We start from the raw sequence: 20295 nt of genomic DNA on the forward strand, positions 1-20295 counted from the left end.
GTCCATACAGCTATCCAATTTTACTTTAAATGACAATATCGAGCCTGCCTCTACCACTTCTGCTGGAAGCTCATTCCACACAACTACCACACTCTACCACTCCCCTCATGTTACCCCTAAACTTCTGCCCCCTAACTCTCAACTCATGTCCTCTTGTTTGAATCTCACCTACTCTCAATGGAAAAAGCCTATACACGTCAACTCTATCTATCCCCCTCATAATTTTAAATACCTCTGTCAAGACCCCCCTCAACCTTCTACGCCCCAAAAAAATAAAGACCCAACTTGTTCAACCTTTCTCTGTAACTAAGGTGCTGAAACCCAGGTAACATTCTAGTAAATCTCTGTATTCTCTCTATTTTGTTGACATCTTTCCGATTATTCGGTGACCAGAACTGTACACAATACTCCAAATTTGGCCTTACCAATGCCTTGTACAATTTTAACATTACATTCCAGCTCCTATACTCAATGCTCTGATTTATGAAGGCCAGCACACCAAAAGCTTTCTTCACCACCCTATCCACATGAGATTCCACCTTCAGGGAATGATGCACCATTACTCCCAGATCCCTCTGTTCTACTGCATTCTTCAATGCCCTACCATTTACCATGTATGTCCTATTTTGATTATCCTACCAAAATGTAGCATCTCACACTCACCAGCATTAAACTCCATTTGCCATCTTTCATGTACATGGTCTGTACATACCGGCTGTGTTGTGAAAAGAGCACAGCAGCACTTCTTTCACCGCAGATAGTTGAAGAAGTTGGGGATAGGGCCCAAAATCCAAAGGTCTTTCTACAGGGACACACAATTGAGAGCATCCTGACTGGCTGCATCACTGCCTGGTATGGGAACTGTACTTCCCTTAATCGCAGGAACCTGCAGAGAGTGGTGCAGACAGCCCAGCACATCTGTAGATGTGAACTTCCCACTATTCAGGACATTTACAGAGACAGGTGTGTAAAAGGGGCCCAAAGGATATTGGGGACCCAATTCACCACAACCACAAACTGTTCCTGCTGCTCCCATCCAGGAAACGGTACCACAGCAAAGGGACCAACAGGCTCCGGGACATCATCTTCTACCAGGCCATCAGACTGATTAATTCATGCTGATACAATTGTAAACTATGTTATATCGACTGTCCTATGTATAAACTATCTGTTATAAATTACTGTGAATTGCACTTTTAACATTTAGATGGAGATGTAAAGATTTCTACTCCTCATGTATATGAAGGACGTATGTAATAAAGTCAATTCAATTCAATTCAATTCACCCTCTCCACTATCTGTTCTGTCATTCTGGCTCCCATTTCCCCTACAACTTATTTTAACCACACCCCCCCTCTCCCCACACTAGCACTAGCGAGCCTTACCACTGGGATATTAGTCCCCTCTTGTTCTGTTCCCCTCACTAACAAATCCCCTATCACCCCTTTGACTTTTCTCTGCCAGGTAATCTCAACAGTTTCTAAAGTGGTCCACCTGTTGTTGTGGGGGATGGCCACAAGAGTACTCTGCGATGGCTATTTAACCTCATTCCCCTTCCTGACTCTCACCCAGTTTCCTGTGTCCTGCACCTTGGGTGTAACTCACCTCTCTTCATGTCATATCTATCACCCCCTCCAACTCCTGGATGATCCAGAATTCATCCATTTCAAGTTCCAACTCCTTAAACTGCAGGGTTACAAGCTGCAGCTGGATGCACATCTTGTACGTCATGGCATCAGGGACACCGGAGCTCTCCCCACCTTCCCACCAATCTCCCCTCAAATTTGTAATGACCAGTGTGCACATAAAGCTTGTATTATGCAATTTTTCCACATGTGCACAGTGAATTTTATATAGAGAGGTATTCATTTTAACAGCTATCAAATCACTGTCTATAAGAACTTTGATCTCCTCTGGGTTTGTTTAAGTTCATCTACACTCTCACACAACCTAAGTTGCAGGCCTGTAACAGGTAATGATGGATTTTCTTGCCAGAGCTTTTGCACACAGTCCATGTGTCATTTGCTTGCTAAATGACGCTTAAAAGTCAGATTTCCAAATATCACTCCACTTCTTCCCACTTGCAAATTCTCCAGCAACTTTTGCATCACCACAATACACACAGGTAACACCGGTTTCTGTATTGTACATAAATATTTCCCCTGAACCCTCCCCCAGGTGACTGACGGTGGTGAACTCAGTGATGGCAATGCCAATGAATATGAAGGGAAGGGCAGTAGTCTGTCTCATTGGAGTCTGGCACATTTGTGATGTGAAAGCTACTTGTTGCCCTGGACAAAGGTGTCTGATATCATTATGTACCCAGAGAGAGTGGGACAAAACATGTTCTCACGGGTAGAAAAGTCCAGAACAAGAGGGGGTGGAACAAGCAACAGACACAAAATGCTGGGGGAACTCAGCAGGCCAGGCAGCATCTATGGAAAAGAGTACTAATGCTGAGTTCCTCCAGCAATTTGTGTGTGTTGCTCGGATTTCCAGCATCTGCAGATTTTCTCTTGTTTGTGACTGGAGGCAGAACAAAGGTGATTTTCACAACAGCTGATGTAAAAGATTTTGTTCCCTTTCTCCGAGTTCCCGATCCTTGCATTTAGACAGCTGGAGCTCAGCTCTGTCTGAGAGACCCATCGGTTCCCATTCCCTCATCAGCCGGAAGCTCCCCGGGGCCCGTGTACGGATGGTGGGGCTGAGAGAGAGGGAAGAGAGCAGGACTGTCCCGGGATTGCGGGTCACGGAGTCCGGAGTCACAGCAACTACCCGAAGTCGGTGTTGAAAACGCCGCCCGGTGAGACCCCCAACCCGGAGATCCCTTCTCACCTCAACCGATCATCCGGGGCCTTTTGTGCCCCGCGCGCTGGTGAGCTCGAGCTTGGTCGGTTTAACGGCCGGGCTACTAATCACGTGAGCAGCCCCTCCCCCACCGCTGTCAACAGAGGAGTCACGCGCTGCACTATTCCCATTGGTACGAAGCGATGTCAATCACTGCTTCCAGCCAATAGCGGAGGCGGACCAGCCGAGAGGGCGTTACCCCCGCTGACTCCGTCTCCCGAACTTTCCGTCACGGCGGGACAACCGTCAAAGTAAATGTCCGCTTTCTGATTTATTTCCATTTCCCTCCGAGGGAAGTTGGGGCGTTTGTGAAGCGTCTCCTGCGGCCGGAGTCTGATGTGTCGCTGAGAGGTAGGAGGAGACCGCTCGGCCCGTCGGTTTGATGCCGGTTCCCCGGGGAGGGAGAGGATGAAGACGGTGAGAGAGGGGGCGGACAGGATGTTTGTCCCGGTGGGGACAGGAGGGGCTCATCTGTGGAAATGTCTGAGCCCACGGTGGTGGCGATTCACCACATTGGGGGGCAAACACCGGCAGACTGTTGCCCTGCAAGCGGGGCCAATGGTCCGGGCAAAGTGACAATTATTTGTGTTTTGTTGAGACTGTACCGGGAATATGGTGTAAAATCCCGCTCCCCACACTAACACGGGTCACACAGACCAAAGAACAAACTGCCGGAGGAACTCAGTGGGTCGGGCAGCATCTGTGGAGGGAAATGGACCGTCAACATTTCGGGCCGAGACCCTCCCTCTGGACTGAGAGTGGACGGGAAATAGTCCGAGAAAAGAGGTGAGGGGTGGGGATGGGGCAAGAGCTGGGGAGTGAGAGGTGGATCCAGGTGAGGGGGAGGTGGGAAGGTGGAAATAGTGACGGGGGTGGGAGGTGAGTGGTTGGGGCAACACGGGGCTGCAGAAGATGGAAATTAATTCCATAGAGGATTAACAAAGAGGTTTGAGAGTATTTGTTATAGAGAGTGCAATGAAGATTCACCAGACTGATCCCTGGAGTGGTGGGGTCATCATATGAAGAAAGATCAAATGTGATAACCCTTTCATTTAGAGAATCGAGGACTGAGAGGTGAACACATTGAAATGCACAATAACATTACCGGTTGAACCAGGGATCCCAGTCTCTGAAAATGGAGGTGGACTGTTCGGGACTGAGATGAGGGGAAATGTCTCCACTCTGAGGGTGGTGAATGTCTGTAAATCCCCACCACAGAGGCCGGTGAAGACTCAGTATCGTCCTCACATAAAAAAAAGAGACCAGCAGATGTGTGGAGACTGAAGGGATCGAGGAAATGAGGATCGGGCAGAAACATGTGGCTGAGATGGGAGAGCAGCCGCCATCTTGGTGATGGCTCGAGGGGCTGAATGGCCACCTCCTGCTGATTCTCACTTAGTGTTTCAGTGTTCCTGTCCAGTGAGCCCGGAGGAATGTGAATAGAAAGTAGAAACATAGAAAAACTGCAGCAGTATAGAGGCCCTTCGGCCCACAATGCTGTGCCGAACATGTTCTTACCTCAGAAATTACCCAGGGTTACCCATAGCCCTCTGTTTTTCTAAGCTCCATGTACCTGTCCAGGAGTCTCTTCGAAGACCCTATTGTAGCCCATTCCACACACCACTCTCTGTGTAAAAAAACTTACCCCTGACATCTCCTCTGTACCTAATCTCCAGCACCTTAATCCTGTGTCCTCTTGTGGCCACCATTTCAGCCCTGGGAAAAAGCCTCTGACTGTCCACACGATCAATGCCTCTCATCATCTTATACACCTCTATCAGGTCAGCTCTCATCCTCCGTCGGTCCAAGAAGAAAAAGCCGAGTTCACTCAACCTATTCTCATAAGACATGCTCCCCAGACCCAGCAACATCCTTGTATATCCCCTCTGCACTCTTTCTGTGGTTTCCACATCCTTCCTGTAACGAAGCGACCAGAATTGAGCATAGTACTTCAAGTGCGGTCTGACCAGAGTCCTACATTACCCTTCGCCTTTTAAATTCAATCCCATGGTTGATTAAGGCCAATGCACCGTATGCCTTCTTAACCACAGAGTCAACCTACACAGCAGCTTTGAGTGTCCTATGGACTCGGACCCCAAGATTCTCCTGGCGGAGAATCTCACCTGGTCCCTAACACCAGCTCCATAGCAAAGAAAGCCCAGCAGTGTCCTTACTTTCTGTGAAGGCTGAGGAAGGTCCATCTCCCACCCTCCGTCCTCACCACATTCTACAGAGGACGTATCGAGAGCATCCTGAGCAGCTACATCACTGTCTGGTTCGGAAACCATCTCGGATCGCAAGACCCTGCAGTGGATACTGAGGTCAGCTGAGAAGATCATCGGGGTCTCTCTTCCCACCATTGGAGACACTTACACCACCCACTGCATCCGTAAAGCAAACAGCATTGTGAAGGACCCCATGCACCCCTCATACAAACTCTTCTCCCTCCTGCCACCTGGCAAAAGGCACCGAAGTTTTCAGGCCCTCATGACCAGTCTATGTAACAGTTTTTTTCCCCCCCAAGTATTCAGACTCCTCAATACTCAGAGCCTGGACTGACACCAACCTACTGTCTTGTTTATTATTTATTGTAATGCCTGCACTGTTTTGCACACTTTATGCAGTCCTCAGTAGGTCTGGAGTCTCGTGTAATTTTGTGTGTTTTTTTTTTACGTAGTTCAGTGTAATTTTTGTATTGTTCATGTAGCACCATGGTCCTGAAAAACATTGTCTCATTTTTACTGTGTACGGTACCAGCAGTTATGGTGGAAATGACAATATACAGTGCCTTGACTTGACTCTGATCCTCCGCACTGCCAAGTCTTGCCATTAATGCTACATTCTGCCATCATCTTTGACCTAATACAATGAACCAGCTCACACTTATCTGGGTTGAACTCCATTTGCCTCTTCTCAGCCCAGTTTTGCATCCTATCAATATAGATAGATAGATAGATGGATAGATATACTTTATTAATCCCGAGGGAAATATGGTTTCGTTACAGCCGCACCAACCAAGAATTGAGCGTAAATATAGCAATACAAAAGCCCCAACAATCGAACACCAAAATGCAAACTATGCCAGATGGAAAATAAGTCCAGGACCAGTCTATTGGCTCAGGGTGTCTGACCCTCCACGGGAGGAGCTGCATGTTCGATGGCCACAGGCAGGTACGACCTCCCGTGCTGCCAAGTGTTGTATCACGGTGGAATGTGGCCGAAGTCCAACAGTAAAAAGTTCAATATCCAGTCTGCAAACACATTCCTCAATCATAATATACCCCGGATTGCACTATCCGTTGTTAGCCAGATCAGTAAGCACCGAACTCCTTTACGCTTACTGCTCTCAGTGCACTTCCGGTCAGCCGGAACGGTATTACCCACCGAACTCTTCTCCAAAAGTCTCTGTTGTCTCGACCCGGTCCTCTTTCCTTGGCTTTGTGATCCCCCTCTGTGTGTTTTCCTCCGGATTTCAGCAGGGGTGGCCGCCGCTCTGTTCGCTAAGCCGGCCGGTGTTTGCTGGTCCATGAAATATACAATGCGACCTTGCTTCTGTCCGGCGTGTCGGGATGTAACCATTTCCAGTGCTAAAGAAAACCCAAAGAAAACTCTCTCTACCAGCATGTTAGGTAGCGTGCAGCTTCGACGTGTTACCGTGAGAAAAAAAATACAAAAGATAACGTAAATTAAAAAGTAAGAAGAAGAAAGTAAGAATAGATCGGAACGGCTGTACCAGGCTGCATGCACGACCGGTGCATGCACAAGATATATCTTCAAGTCTGTGAGCCAACACTATAGATAAAATTTTAGTATCAAAATTGAGTAAAGTGATAGGTCTATACGAAGAACATTCAGTAGGATTCATATTCTTTTTGAGAATGAGCAAAATGGAAGCTCCGTAAAAAGACTGCGGTAGTCTTCCTTCCTCTAATGGTAGAACATAAATGTGGTAGAAGCAAGGAGGAAAAAGCCTAATAAAATTCTCCAGAGAATCCACCGGGTCCTGGGGATTTCCCAGAATGCAATTCTCAAATAGCCTGAGCAATTTCATCCTGGGAAATAGGTTGATCCAATTGCCTACGATCATCTAACGAAAGATTAGGAATATTTAATTGATCTAAAAATTATTCTTTGCAATATTATCATTAACAGAGTCAGAACTATACAATTTAGAATAAAATTCTCTAAAAGTGTCATTAATTACAAGGTGGTCAGTTGTCATATCCCCATTAATTTTATGTATTTCTTTAATTTGCTGCTTGGCTGAAAATCGCTTCAATTGATTAGCCAGTAGCTTACCAGTTTTATCTCCATGAATGTAAAGTTGTCTTGTATCTTTTAAAAGTTGGCTTTCAATTGGATATGTTATAAGAAGATCATATTTAGTTTTAGTTTCAATACGTCTCTTATATGTTTCAGGATCAGGTACCGAAGCATATTTATGGTCCAGTTGCTTTAACTGATTGGCTAATTCATTTCTTTCTTTGTTAGCTTTTCTAATGATGTTTGCAGTATAAGAAATAATTGATCCCGGATGTATGCTTTAAAAGTATCCCATATAATAAGGCTAGACGCCTCTTCCAACGTATTTTCTTCAAAAATAAAGGGTAATTTGATTCTCCATAAATTTTTTAAAAATCCTCATCGGATAACAGAGTTAAATTAAATCGCCAAAATCTACACATGGGGATAGTACCAGGAAGATTTAAAGATAGAATTACAGGAGAGTGGTCAGAAATAGCAATCTCTTTATATTCAATTGATCGAATTAATGGAATCATTTGACTATCAATAAAAACAAAGTCAATCCCAGTATAAGAATGATAGACATGAGAGAAAAAAGAATACTCCCTGTCCGTCAGATGCAGAAACCGCCAAGCATCAACTATACCACATTTAGTTAGAAAAGATTGGATAAACAAAGCTGATATACTAAGTGTGGCTGGTTTAATAAATGAGCGATCTAATACTGGATCTAACCAGCTGTTACAGTCTCGTCCCATCACAAGGGCGTAAGTACACAAATCTGGCAAAAATGAAAATAGACGTTCAAAAAATCCAGGATCATCTATGTTGGGGGCATAAACATGAGCAAAAACAATCAACTTACTGTCTAAACTCCCTGATACAATAACAAATCGACCGTTAGGGTCCGAAACATCTTTATGCTGAATAAAGGAAACTGTATTATCTACAAAAATCGAAACTCCACGTGATTTTCCCTTAAACGAAGAGTGGAATTGCATACCCTTCCACCCAGTAAAAAAAAAACGTAAGGTATCACAGCTGTGTATCTGTGTTTCTTGTAAAAAAAAATAATGGGTGCTTTTATTTTTTAATATAAGCAAACACTTTGTTCCTTTTGGTGGGGTAATTCAGCCCTTTCACATTCAAACTAAACAGGTTAATATTTTGAACCATTTTAAATACCAATCAACAAGTAATTAAAAGATCTAGCCATAAGTTATTAAAACTAGAAAGCAAACGGTAAAGTAAGGTATTCAAACGAACAATCATATATTCAACCCAATACAGCTCCCAGAGAGAAATAGGCCCTACCCCCTCCCCTACCCAAAGCGAGAAAGCTGACCAATAGACAGTCAGTGAGCTAAGAACTAAGTACCGGCCCCCAAAAATCCCGTTGACAGAAAAAAAAACTCCAGTCCTGCAAGGTCATTATGTCCCTACCAAGACACAACATAAAAAGTAAAATAACTCAGTATTCGAAAATATGAAAGGATCACTTCAAACAAATTCAAAGAAAGCTATATTAAAATAAAGCCTCAAAACGGGATAAAATAAAGTATCAAAAAAATATATAACAAAAGACAATATATGAATAGCCAAAACATGAGTTTAATAAAACCTTATTTCAATTTCATATTAACAGAAGAAAAAATTTGATCAAATAAGAAATATAAGTGTTAGACTTCATCCTTTAGAAACTCTTTTGCATCTTCAACTGAACTTATTCTTTTTCGCAATCCGTTCTTCAAAACAATACTCAGACGTGCGGGGAACTGAAGGGATGGTTTATATCCTTTATTATAAGACTCCAACATAACTTGTTTATATTTCATGCAATCAGCCAAAACTTCAGGCGAATAGTCTTCCACAAATCTAACCTTGTAATTTTGGAAATCGATCATTCCTTCTCTCTGGGTATGGCAAATTAAAAGGTCCTTAATTTGAAATTCATGAAAGGCTAGTCCGACCGAGCTGGGTTTCGCCGCCAAGGACAATGGCTTCTAAGTCAGCTCGGAAGTGAATAAAGCAGGGAAAAGCTGATTCAGAAAGTTTGCAAAAAATTTGTAGGGTCAGCACCTTCAATTGATTCTTCAAGACCCAGGATTCGCATGTTACTTCTCCTGTTTCTATTTTCGAGACTGATGATCCTTTTCAGCATTTTATCATTGGATAAAGATCACTCTTTGCAGAGTTTAATTGTATCTTCAATGTCCTCTTCAAGTGTCATTAGCTTCGCAGTATTCTCCTGAATTCGGTTCTCATACTCAAATAAAGTTCGCTGAATTGTATCCAATTTGTCGTTGAGCCGTTCAAACTCGTCAGAGAATTCCGATTTTTGCTGTTTAAGCAAGTCACTGATTGAATCCAAAGTGACTGGGGATTCATCTTCTGTTTCTCTTTCTTTTGCAAACGCTTTGGTTCTTTTCCCAGCCACAGTAAAGCAGTATTGAAGTATTCTAATAAGGTTTCAAAAAAAAAAGACTGGTAGGAAACAATTAAGTAAACAGGGTAGGAGCAATCGAAAAGTGACCAACAGGGCTCTGACTGCTTCTTATATCTAACATATGCTACCTTCTTCCACTTGACGAGTTGCCTCACTTGTTTCGTCAGCCACGGTTCCCTTTTCCGACCATTTTCTCCTTGGCTCAGTGATACAAACCTATCCTGAACCCAGCACAAGTAGTCCCTAAACTTCCTCCACATTACTTCTGTGCTTTCACCTTTGAACACCTGTTTCCAATTTACTCTCGCTAGTTCCTGCCTCATACATTCATAGTTAGCCCTTCCTCAGTTAAGCACTTTCCCATTTTGTCTGTTTTTATCCTTTTCCATAGCTATGCTGAAGCTAAGGGAGTTGTGGTCACTCTCACCAAAATGCTCCCCCACCAAGAGGTCTGCCACCTGACCAGGTTCATTACCCAGAACTAGATCCAGTATGGCCTCTCCTCTCGTCAGCCGGTCCCCATACTGTGTCAGGAATCCTTCTTGAACACATCTGACAAATTCAGCCCCGTCTATCCCCCTTGCAGTCAGGAGGTGCCAGTCAATATGAGGGAAGTTGAAGTCACCCATAACTACAACCCTGTATTTCCTGCACCATTCTAAAATCTGCCTGCTTATCTGCTCCTCAGTGTCCCGAAGGCTATTTGGGGGCCTATAGACTACTCCCAGCACAGTGATTGATCCCTTCCTATTTCTGACTTCCACCCACACCGACTCAGTGGACACTCCCTCTGCAGCATCCTCCCTTTCTACAGGCGTGATACTATCCCTGATCAGTAATGTTACTCCCCCCCTTTTCTACCTCCCATCCTATTCCTTGTAAAACACCTAAACCCCGGTACCTGCATCAGCCAATCCTCCCCTTCCTCCAGCCAAGTTTCAGTAATGGCCACAACATCGTAGTTCCATGTACTGATCCATTCTCTAAGTTCATCCCCTTTATTCCTAATACTCCTAGCATTGAAATACACACACTTCAACCCCTCGAACTGGCTACATTTATGATTTGTCCCCTGCCTGTCCTTCCTCACCAACTCAGAACACACAGCATCGTGCCCTTGTCCTTCTACCCTCATCTCTGCACTCACATTCTGATTCCCACCCCCCTGACAAACTAGTTTAAACCCTCCCCAACAGCTCCAACAAACCTGCCCACCAGGATATTGGTCCCTTTCCAGTTCAGGTGCAGCCCGTCCTTGTTGTACAGGTCAAACCTTCCCCAGAAGAGATCCCAATGCTCCAGAAATCTGAACCCCTGCCCCCTGCACCAACTCTTCAGCCACACTTTCAACTGCCATGACTTCCAGTTCCTACCCTCTGTCTCGTGGCACAGGCAGCAATCCTGAGATTACCATCCCTGAGATCCTGCTTTTTCACTTTTTTCCTAACTCCCAATATTCCTACGCTCCAAAGAATAAGGACCTAATTTGTTCAACCTTTTGCTGTAACTTAGGAGATGAAACCCAGGCAACATTTTAGTAAATCTCCTCCGTACTCTCTCAATTTTATTGACATATTTCCTATAATTTGGTTACCAGAACTGTATACAATACTCCAAATTTGGCCTTACCAATGCCTTGTACAATTTCAACATTACATCCCAACTCCTATACTCAATGCTCTGATTTATAAAGGCCAGCATACCAAAAGCTTTCTTCACCACCCTATCCAAACGAGACTCCACCTTCAGGGAACTATGCACCATTACTCCTAGATCCCTCTGTTCTACTGCATTCTTCAGTGCCCTACCATTTACCATGTATGCCCTATTTTGATTACTCCTACCAAAATGCAGCACCTCACATTTATCAGCATTAAGCTCCTTCTGCCATCTTTCAGCCCACTCTTCTAAGTGGTCTAAATCTCTCTGCAAGCTTTGAAAACCTCCTTCATGATCCACAACTCCACCTATCTTAGTATCATCTGCATACTTACTAATCCAATTTACCACCCCATCATCCAGATAATTAATATATATGACAAACAACATTGGACCCAGTACAGATCCCTGAGGTTTAGTCATCAGAGACAATTGTGCTGTCCCTGACTTCCCACATTCTACAATCGGAGCACTGGATTGCCCTATCTACTGCCTCCATTACCAACTCCTAAGTTAATCAAAATAATTAAAGAAACATACCCAGCCTTACCTTACTGGGAGCAAGCTCGTCCTCTGCCTTTGCTCGCCGAAACTTCTCGAGCCAAAGCCTCAAAGCTCCACTCCTTCACTGACCCCACTCACTCACTGGCTTGAGCTGCCCCTCTTTTCACTTGTTTGTTGAGCTTCTCAATTTTCAATTGCCCAATCAGCTGCTTTCTGCTGGGTCTGAGCTGTTCAAATCTTGATTGACTTGATTGCACAACCCAACTGCCAAAATCTCTTGAGCCAAAGCCTCAAAGCTCCACTCCTTCACTGGCCGCTCTCCACTCCAGTCCACGTTAAACTCCAGTCCCATTAAAGGTGAATATGCAGCAGAAGAAACTCCTCCCATGCCCAGTGACCAGGGTGCAGAACTGGGTGTGGTGAGCAGCAGCAATAATTGCAGAGTTCAGCACCGACAGTCACTCTCGAAATTGCATTCAGCAATGGTGACGGACAAATATCCAGCATGCAGCTTATTGAAACTTTCTCCCCAGTGTGAACCCGGCAGTGTGTCACAAATAACATGCTGTAAGGTTTCACAGCTAATGTAACGGCCTCTGTGCAATGTTTCACTGCTGAGGTAATGTTTTCTCTGTAACAGCAATGTTTAGGTTACGACTAGAGACAACAGGGTTTTTGAATGCAGGGCTATCTAATGACAGAAATGTTCTTTCTTGTTCGTCAGGAAGAGGAATTTTTGCGGTGTTTTACCGGGGAGAGATGAGAAGACATGAATGGAGAGAGTGGGCCCTTTTTCTTCTTTATTTTTTCTTTACTAGCCCTATAGTCAAAGAAAGAACTATAAAGCCTAATCGTTTAATCGCATATTATGTACCATTTATTATTTCGGGGTACTGATATGTAACAGGGAACACATCAAGCAGCTTCCACCCAAACAAGATTTCTTAAGTTTGGCCGGGCTGGGGGGCTATCACCCCCTATATTAAGCTGCTAGCCAAAGTGAGAATTACATAAGGTTAGAATACTGAGTGAATTGCTTCCCACATTCACAGCAGGTGAACGACCTCTCCCTGGTGTGAACTCAATGATGCACATTCGGCAGAGATGGCTGAGAGAATCTCTTACCGAAGTCTGAGCAGGTGATCGGCCTCTACCCAGTGTGAACTCAATGATGCACATTCGGTGGAGATGGCTGAGAAAATCTCTTCCCGAAGTCTGAGCAGGTGATCAGTCTCTACCCAGTGTGAGCTCGCTGGTGTTTCTGTAGGTTCGATGACCGAGTGAATCCCTTCCCACACACTGAGCAGGTGAACGGCCTCTCCCCTGTGTGAACTCGCTGATGTACCTTCAGTTGGGATGACCAAGTGAATCCCTTTCCACAGTCTGAGCAAGAGAAGGGCCACTCTCCAGTGTGAACTCGCTGATGAAACTTCAGGTGGGATGAGCAAGTGAATGCCTTCCCGCAGTCGGAGCAGGTGAACGGCCTGTCCCCAGTGTGAATAGACCAGTGTGCTTGTAGGCGGGATGATCGAATGAATCCCTTCCCACACACTGAGCAGGTGAACGGCCTCTCCCCAGTGTGAACTCGCTGGTGTCTGAGTAGGACACATGACGAAGTGAATCCCTTCCCACAGTCTGAGCAGGTGAACGGCCTCTCCCCAGTGTGAACTCGCTGATGTACCTTCAGTTGAGATGAGCAACGGAATCTCTTCCCGCAGTCTGAGCAGGTGAACGGCCTCTCCCCAGTGTGAACTCGCTGATGTCTCTGTAGGACAAGTGACGAAGTGAATCCCTTCCCACAGTCTGAGCAGGTGAACGGCCTCTCCCCAGTGTGAACTCGCTGATGTACCTTCAGTTGAGATGACACAGTGAATCCCTCCCCACAGTCTGAGCAGGTGAACGGCCTCTCCCCAGTGTGAACTCGCTGATGTACCTTCAGGTGGGATGAGCAAGTGAATCCCTTCCCGCAGTCGGAGCAGATGAACGGCCTCTCCCCAGTATGAAAAGACCAGTGTGCTTGTAGGTCGGATGATCGAAAGAATCCCTTCCCACACACTGAGCAGGTGAACGGCCTCTCCCCAATGTGAACTCGCTGGTGTCTGTGTAGAACAGAGGATGAAGTGAATCCCTTCCCACAGTCGGAGCAGGTGAACGGCCTCTCCCCAGTGTGAACTCTCTGATGCACCTTCAGTAGGGATGAGCAAGTGAATCCCTTCCTGCAGTCTGAGCAGGTGAATGGCTTCTCTCCAGTGTGAACTCGCTGATGAACCTTCAGGTGGGATGAGCAAGTGAATCTCTTCCCACAGTCCAAGCAGGTGAACAGCCGCTCCCCAGTGTGAACTGACTGGTGTCTCAGTAGGTCAGATGAGTTAATGAATCCCTTCCCACAGTCTGAGCAGGTGAACGGCCGCTCCCCGGTGTGATCTCGCTGGTGAGCCATTAGGTCGGATGACCGAGTGAATCCTTTCCCACAAATTCAGCAGATGACCAAATTTCTGCCCAGGGTGAACTGACTGGTGTGTCTACAGGTGGGATGACCAACTGAATGCCTTCTCACCCACAGAACAAATGAATGACCTTGTCCGGTGTGAACTTGCTGATATATCTTCAGTTGAAATGACTGAGTGAATCCCTCCCCACAGTCTGAGCAGGAAGGATGATCGAGTGAATCCCTTGCTCCACTTCTCAAATATCCAGACAGATACAGCAAAACTGGCGTGTTGTGTTCGAGATTCCCGTAGACAGATTCCTTGTCATTTTTAACCTGTAAAAAGATTTACAAAATGAATCAACGGGTGTCGGACAATATTTCAGATCAGATCACTTGAGTTGTCAAAGTGTATTCTCGCATCACACTATTACAGTGAGGTTCAACCCAAGTTGGAGAGAGAAATCATCTTCCAACTGGGCACAGTGCTGGTATCTGGAATGACCATCAAACTCTCTGATGCTCTTCCTGTCTCTATAAGAATGGGGCATTTCTGCCATCTCCAATCTGTGACCTGGCTCAGTTTGACTCTCTCCATTGTTATTATTCCCTGTTCCTGCTGAGCAGCATGGGTGCCTGGCCCCACAGTAACTGAAACAGTCTCACGCAAATTGTCTTTCTTGATGTGTAGCGAGGATTTTCTTTTATGTATTATTAACTTAAAGTGCCACAGTTTTAACGCCATATAAAAAAATTCCTGCTGAGATGAATGGTTGGTCTGCACAGCTGTTAAAAGGACTTAAAGTGAATTTTTGTATTATTTCAGGTTCTTGTCACAGTCACAGAAAATTACAACACAGAAACAGGCCCTTTGGGCCATCTGGTTTGTGCTGAACTATTTAAACCACCCACTCCCATACCCCTACCATCCAGGTACCTATAGAAACCTCTTAAATGTTGAAATTGAGTTCGCATGCACCACTTGTTCTGGCTGCTCATTCCACACCCAGATGACCATCTGTGTGAAGAAGTTACCCCTCATGTTCCCCTTAACGTTTCACTTTTCACCCTTAACCCATGGCCTCTGGTTGTAGTCCCACACCATCTCAGTGGAGAAAGCCAGCTTGCATTTACCCCATCTGTGCCCCTCTATCACAATCAAATCTTTGCTCAATCTTCCACATTCCAAGGAATAAAGTCCTGATCTGTTCAATCATTCCTTATAACCCAAGTCCTCCAGACCTGGCAACATCCTTGTGAATTTTTGCAGAACTCTTTCAACCTCTTTTACATCTTTCCTGTAGGTAGGTGACCACAACTGCAAACAAGACTCCAAATTAGGCCTCACCAATATCTTCTACAAGTCAACATAACATCCATAAGACCGAAAGAAGCTGCAGAAGATCGTGAACACGGCGCAGCACATCACACAAACCAATCTTCCGTCCGTGGACTTACATTACACCGCACGCTGTCGGAGCAGTGCTGCCAGGATAATCAAGGACACGACCCACCCAGCAAACACACTTTTTGTCCCTCTTCCCTCCGGGAGAAGGTTCAGGAACTTGAAGACTGGTACGGCCAGATTTGGGAACAGCTTCTTTCCAACTGTGATAAGATGCTGAACGGATCCTGACCCGGATCAGGGCCGTACCCTCCAAATATCCGGACCTGCCTCTCGGTTTTTTTCCACTACCTTACTTCCCATTTTTCTATTTTCTATTTATGATTTTTAATTTAAATTTTTAATATTGACTAATTTTAACTACTTTTAATATTTTAATATTTAATATTTGTAATCCAGGGAGTGTGAAGCGCAGAATCAAATATCGCTGTGATGTTTGTACATTCTAGTACAAATTGTTTGGCGACAATAAAATATAAAGTATCTATCATTGTCAGTACTTTGGTTCATGAAGGCCAATGGGCTGAAATCCTGCTTTCCGTCTCTATCTTACTGTGACACCACTTTCAGTGAATTAAGGACTTGTATTCCCAGGTCACTTTCTTCTACAACTCTCCACTGTGCCCAACCAGTCACGGTGAAAGACCTCCCTTGGTAGGTCATACCAAAGTGCAACAACTCACACTTCTCTGCATTAAATTCCGTTTTCCATTTCTCAAACTATTTTTCCAGCTGGTCCAGATCGCACTGCAAGCCTTGATACTCTTCCTCGCTGACCACTACACCACCAATCTTAGCGTCAGCCACAAATTTGCTGATCCAGTTAACCACACTATCATCCAGATTACTGATATAGATGACAAACAACAACAGATCCAGCACTGATCCCTGTGGCACACCACTAGTCACAGGCCTCCAGTCAGAGAGGCAACCATCTGCTACCACACACTGGCTTCTCCCAAAGACAGTGTCTCATCCAATTTACTATCTCATCTTGAATGCTGAGTGACTGAACCTTCTTGACCAACCTCCCATATGAGACTTTGTCAAGTGCCTTGTTAAAGTCCATGTAGACAACATCCACTGCCTTGCCTTCATCCACTTTCCTGATAACTTCCTCCAGAGACTCTATAAGATTTGTTAGACATGACCTACCATGCACAAAGCCATGCTGTCTATCCTTAATCAGTCCACATCTATCCAAATACTTATATATCCGGTTCCTGCAAATACATTTCAATAACTTTCCCACTACTGATGTCAAGCTCACCAATGTACAATTTCTTAGTTTATTTTTACAGCCTTCCTTGAACAGCGGAACAACATTGGCTGCCCTCCAATCCTCCAGTACCTCACCTGGCTCTAAAGATCATTTAAATATCTGTCCTTGTGCCCCGACAATTTCTGCACTTGTCTGCCGCAGGGTCCCAGGGAACAACTTGTCAGGCCCTGGGGATTTATCCACGCTAATTTGCCTTAAGACAGCAAACACCTCCACCTCTGTAATCTGTACAGGGTCCATGAAGTTGATGCTGCTTTGCCTCACTGCTATAGACTGTGTGTCCATCTCCTGTGTAAATACAGATGCAGAAAAAAATCTCCCACATCTATTTTGTCTCAGATCAGAACTACTGTTCTGATCTTGCATAGGATTAATTTTTTTTCCCCCCTTGCAATCCTTTTTGCTCTTAACATATCTGCAGAATCCCCGTGGATTCTCCTTCACCATGTCTGCTGGGGCAACCTCATGTCTTCTTTGTCTTTCTTAAGTGTTCACTTGAATTCCCTGTACTTCATAAGTACCCCATTTGTTCCTATCTGCCCGTACCTGGTATGCGCCTCCTTTTTATTGATCTGGCAGATGAAGCACAAAGGGCTGATAGAGCTGCATGGTGGGAGGTGGGGGTGGGGGAGGGTTAAACTAAAGTTGCAGGGGGAATGGGAGCCTGAATAACAGAACAGATACTGGAGACGTTGTGGAGACAGTTGTTGTTCAGACCTCAGACAAAGACAGGAATGAAAAAGTTAAGCATGGTGCAGTGAATATGCTCAATCCTGTATATTTCAATACAAGGAGCAGCTTAGGAAAGGCGGATGTGTTCAGGGCATGGATCAACACCTGGAATTATGACACTAGGATCTGGCAACTGTGGCCTGGGACAGGCTGTTTTGTGGCAAAGGTGTGCTTGGTAAATTCAGGCCTTCAAAGCAAAATTTTGTAAGCACAAAGTGGGTATGTGCTTGTCAGAATAAAAGATAAAGATAGAAACTGTATCTCTTGGTTTTCAAGAGATATTGAGACCCTGGTGAAGCACAAAATGGAGTTGCATCACAGAGATAGGCAGGTAGGTTCTTATGGAGTATAAGAAATTCAAGAGAACACATTAGAAATAAATCAGGATGGCTAAAAGAAAGCATGAGATTGCCCTCGCAAAAAAGATAAAGGATAATTGTCAGAGATTCTAGAAATAGATTAAGAACAAAAGGATTGCAAGGCACAAAGTTGGTCCTCTGGAAGACCGGAATAGCAATCCACGTGTGGAACGAAAGCAGATGGGTGAGATCTTAATTTTTTTTTTATCTCATTTATCAGGAGATGGACAGAGTGTCAATGAGAGTGTGGAAAAGCAGCATTAAAATTGTGGACCCTGTACAGATTAAAGAAGAGGAGATGTTTGCTATCCTGAGGCAGATTAGGGTGGATAAATCTCCGGGGCATGACAAGGCACTCCCTCGGACCCTACGGGAGGCAAGTGCAGAAATAGTTGGGGCCCTAGCAGAGATAATTAAATCATCCTTAGTAATGGGAGAGTTATCAGAGGATTGTAGGGTAGCCAAAGTAATTTTGCTGTTCAACATAGAACATAGAAATCTACAGCATATTCCAGGCCATTCAGCCCACAATGTTGTGCCAACCATGAAACTTACTCTAGAAACTGCCTAGAATTTCCCTAGCACATAGATCTCTATTTTTCTAAGCTCCATGTACCTACCTAAGAGGCTGTTAAAAGACCCTATTGTATCTGCCTCGACCACCACTGCTGGCAGTGCATTCCACACACCCACCACTCTCTGTGTAAAAAAACTTACCCCTGACATCCCCTCGGTATCTATTTCCAAGCACCTTAAAACTATGCCCCTCGTGTTAGCCTTTTCAGCCCTGGGGAAAAACCTCTGGCTATCCACACGATCAATGTCCCTCATCATTTTATACATCTAAAAAAGGCTCTAAGCGTAAACAAGGATATTATACATTGCTTTGATGATTTGTTGGAAGTTTAAAAAGGTATGAGGGTATAGATAGGGTAAATGCAAGCAGCTTTTTCCACTGATGTTGGGCGAGACGACAACCAGAGGTCATGGGTAAGTGACTTCCCCATTTATACAACAAATACAATACAGCACAATACAGGCCCTTCGGCCCACAATGCTGTGCCAGACATTACTTACTTTAAAAATTACCTAGAGTTCCCCATAGCCCTCTATTTTTCTACGCACCATGTACCTATCCAGGAGCCTCTTAAAAGACCCTATTGTATCCGGCTTCATCACAGTGGCCGGCAGCCCATTCCACGCACTCACCACCCTGTGTAAAAAAAACTCACCTCTTGTGGTGATGTCACGTGTCAGGACGTGACTGGGCAGAGTTCCCAGCATGCGCAGAAATGAAGAATTATCAAGAAGCATGGCAGTGTAAAACTTGTTTTTTTCTGCTGTTAAATACAAGTTCAGTTCTGCAGAATATGGTTTGTTATCAGTAACCCACGGTACGTATAAAGAACACAACACCCCTGACATCTCCTTCGTACCTACTTCCAAGCGCCTTAAAACTGTGCCCTCTCTGCAGATTTTCTCTTGTTTGTGACTGGAGGCAGAACAAAGGTGATTTTCTCAACAGCTGATGTAAAAGATTTTGTTCCCTTTCTCCGAGTTCCCGATCCTTGCATTTAGACAGCTGGAGCTCAGCTCTGTCTGAGAGATCCATCGGTTCCCATTCCCTCATCAGCCGGAAGCTCCCCGGGGCCCGTGTACGGATGGTGGGGCTGAGAGAGAGGGAAGAGAGCAGGACTGTCCCGGGATTGCGGGTCACGGAGCCCGGAGTCACAGCAATTGTCCCTCCCACTCCGCTCTCCCCTTTCCATGTCTCCCCTCACCTTCTCCCTTATCCCCGGGGACGCGCTCTTACCTGCTGTCGGTCTGCTGAGGCCTTCCGTATACTGCGCGCATGCGTGATATTCGGCAACGTCGCAACGCTGACGCCTGCGCATTTGATCGGTGCTTCGGCAAGGGCGAAATTTCTATCGCACAGCTTTATGGGTAATCACGGTGCCATTAAAAGTTTCTGCATACACCAGTTCCACTTCCATAGCTCAGTTTTTTTTGTGCATATAGAAAATTCAGCAGCTGTTTTAATGCAGAAAGCGGCTCCCGTAAAAAATATACTCAATATCACCGTGTATCTAATACCAAAGTACAATCCTCGTACAAATGTAGATATAAAACTCAAGAGATTCTGCAGTTGCTGGAAATACAGTACAGAGACACACACACACACAAAATGCTAGAGGAACTCTGCAGTTCAGGCAGCAACTAAGCAGAGGAGTACACAGTCTAGGTATGCTGAAAGGGCTCGTCCTAAACGTTGTCTATTTATTCCACTCCACATTTGCTGCCTGATCTGTTGATTTCCACCACTAATTTACAGAAATTAACCACCTTTTTCTTCCAATCAAACTGTTTCAAAATGTTTCTGATCTTTCA

General features: G+C 44.9%; 2 protein-coding genes across 2 annotated transcripts in view; both read right to left on the reverse strand.

The window, feature by feature from the left end:
* Window positions 1–20295, reverse strand: part of LOC140208249 (NACHT, LRR and PYD domains-containing protein 3-like) — a 128629-nt gene that overhangs the window by 58909 nt on the left and 49425 nt on the right. The gene's annotated exons all lie outside the window — the stretch shown is intronic.
* LOC140208309 (uncharacterized) overlaps window positions 1–20295 on the reverse strand; it is a 292599-nt gene that overhangs the window by 5711 nt on the left and 266593 nt on the right. The window contains 1 exon segment of the mRNA XM_072276898.1: window positions 13246–13634. Within this exon segment, the coding sequence (XP_072132999.1) occupies window positions 13246–13634 (389 nt within the window).

This window comes from Mobula birostris, chromosome 13, assembly GCF_030028105.1.
Source record: "Mobula birostris isolate sMobBir1 chromosome 13, sMobBir1.hap1, whole genome shotgun sequence".
Classification (NCBI taxonomy): Eukaryota; Metazoa; Chordata; class Chondrichthyes; order Myliobatiformes; family Myliobatidae; genus Mobula; species Mobula birostris.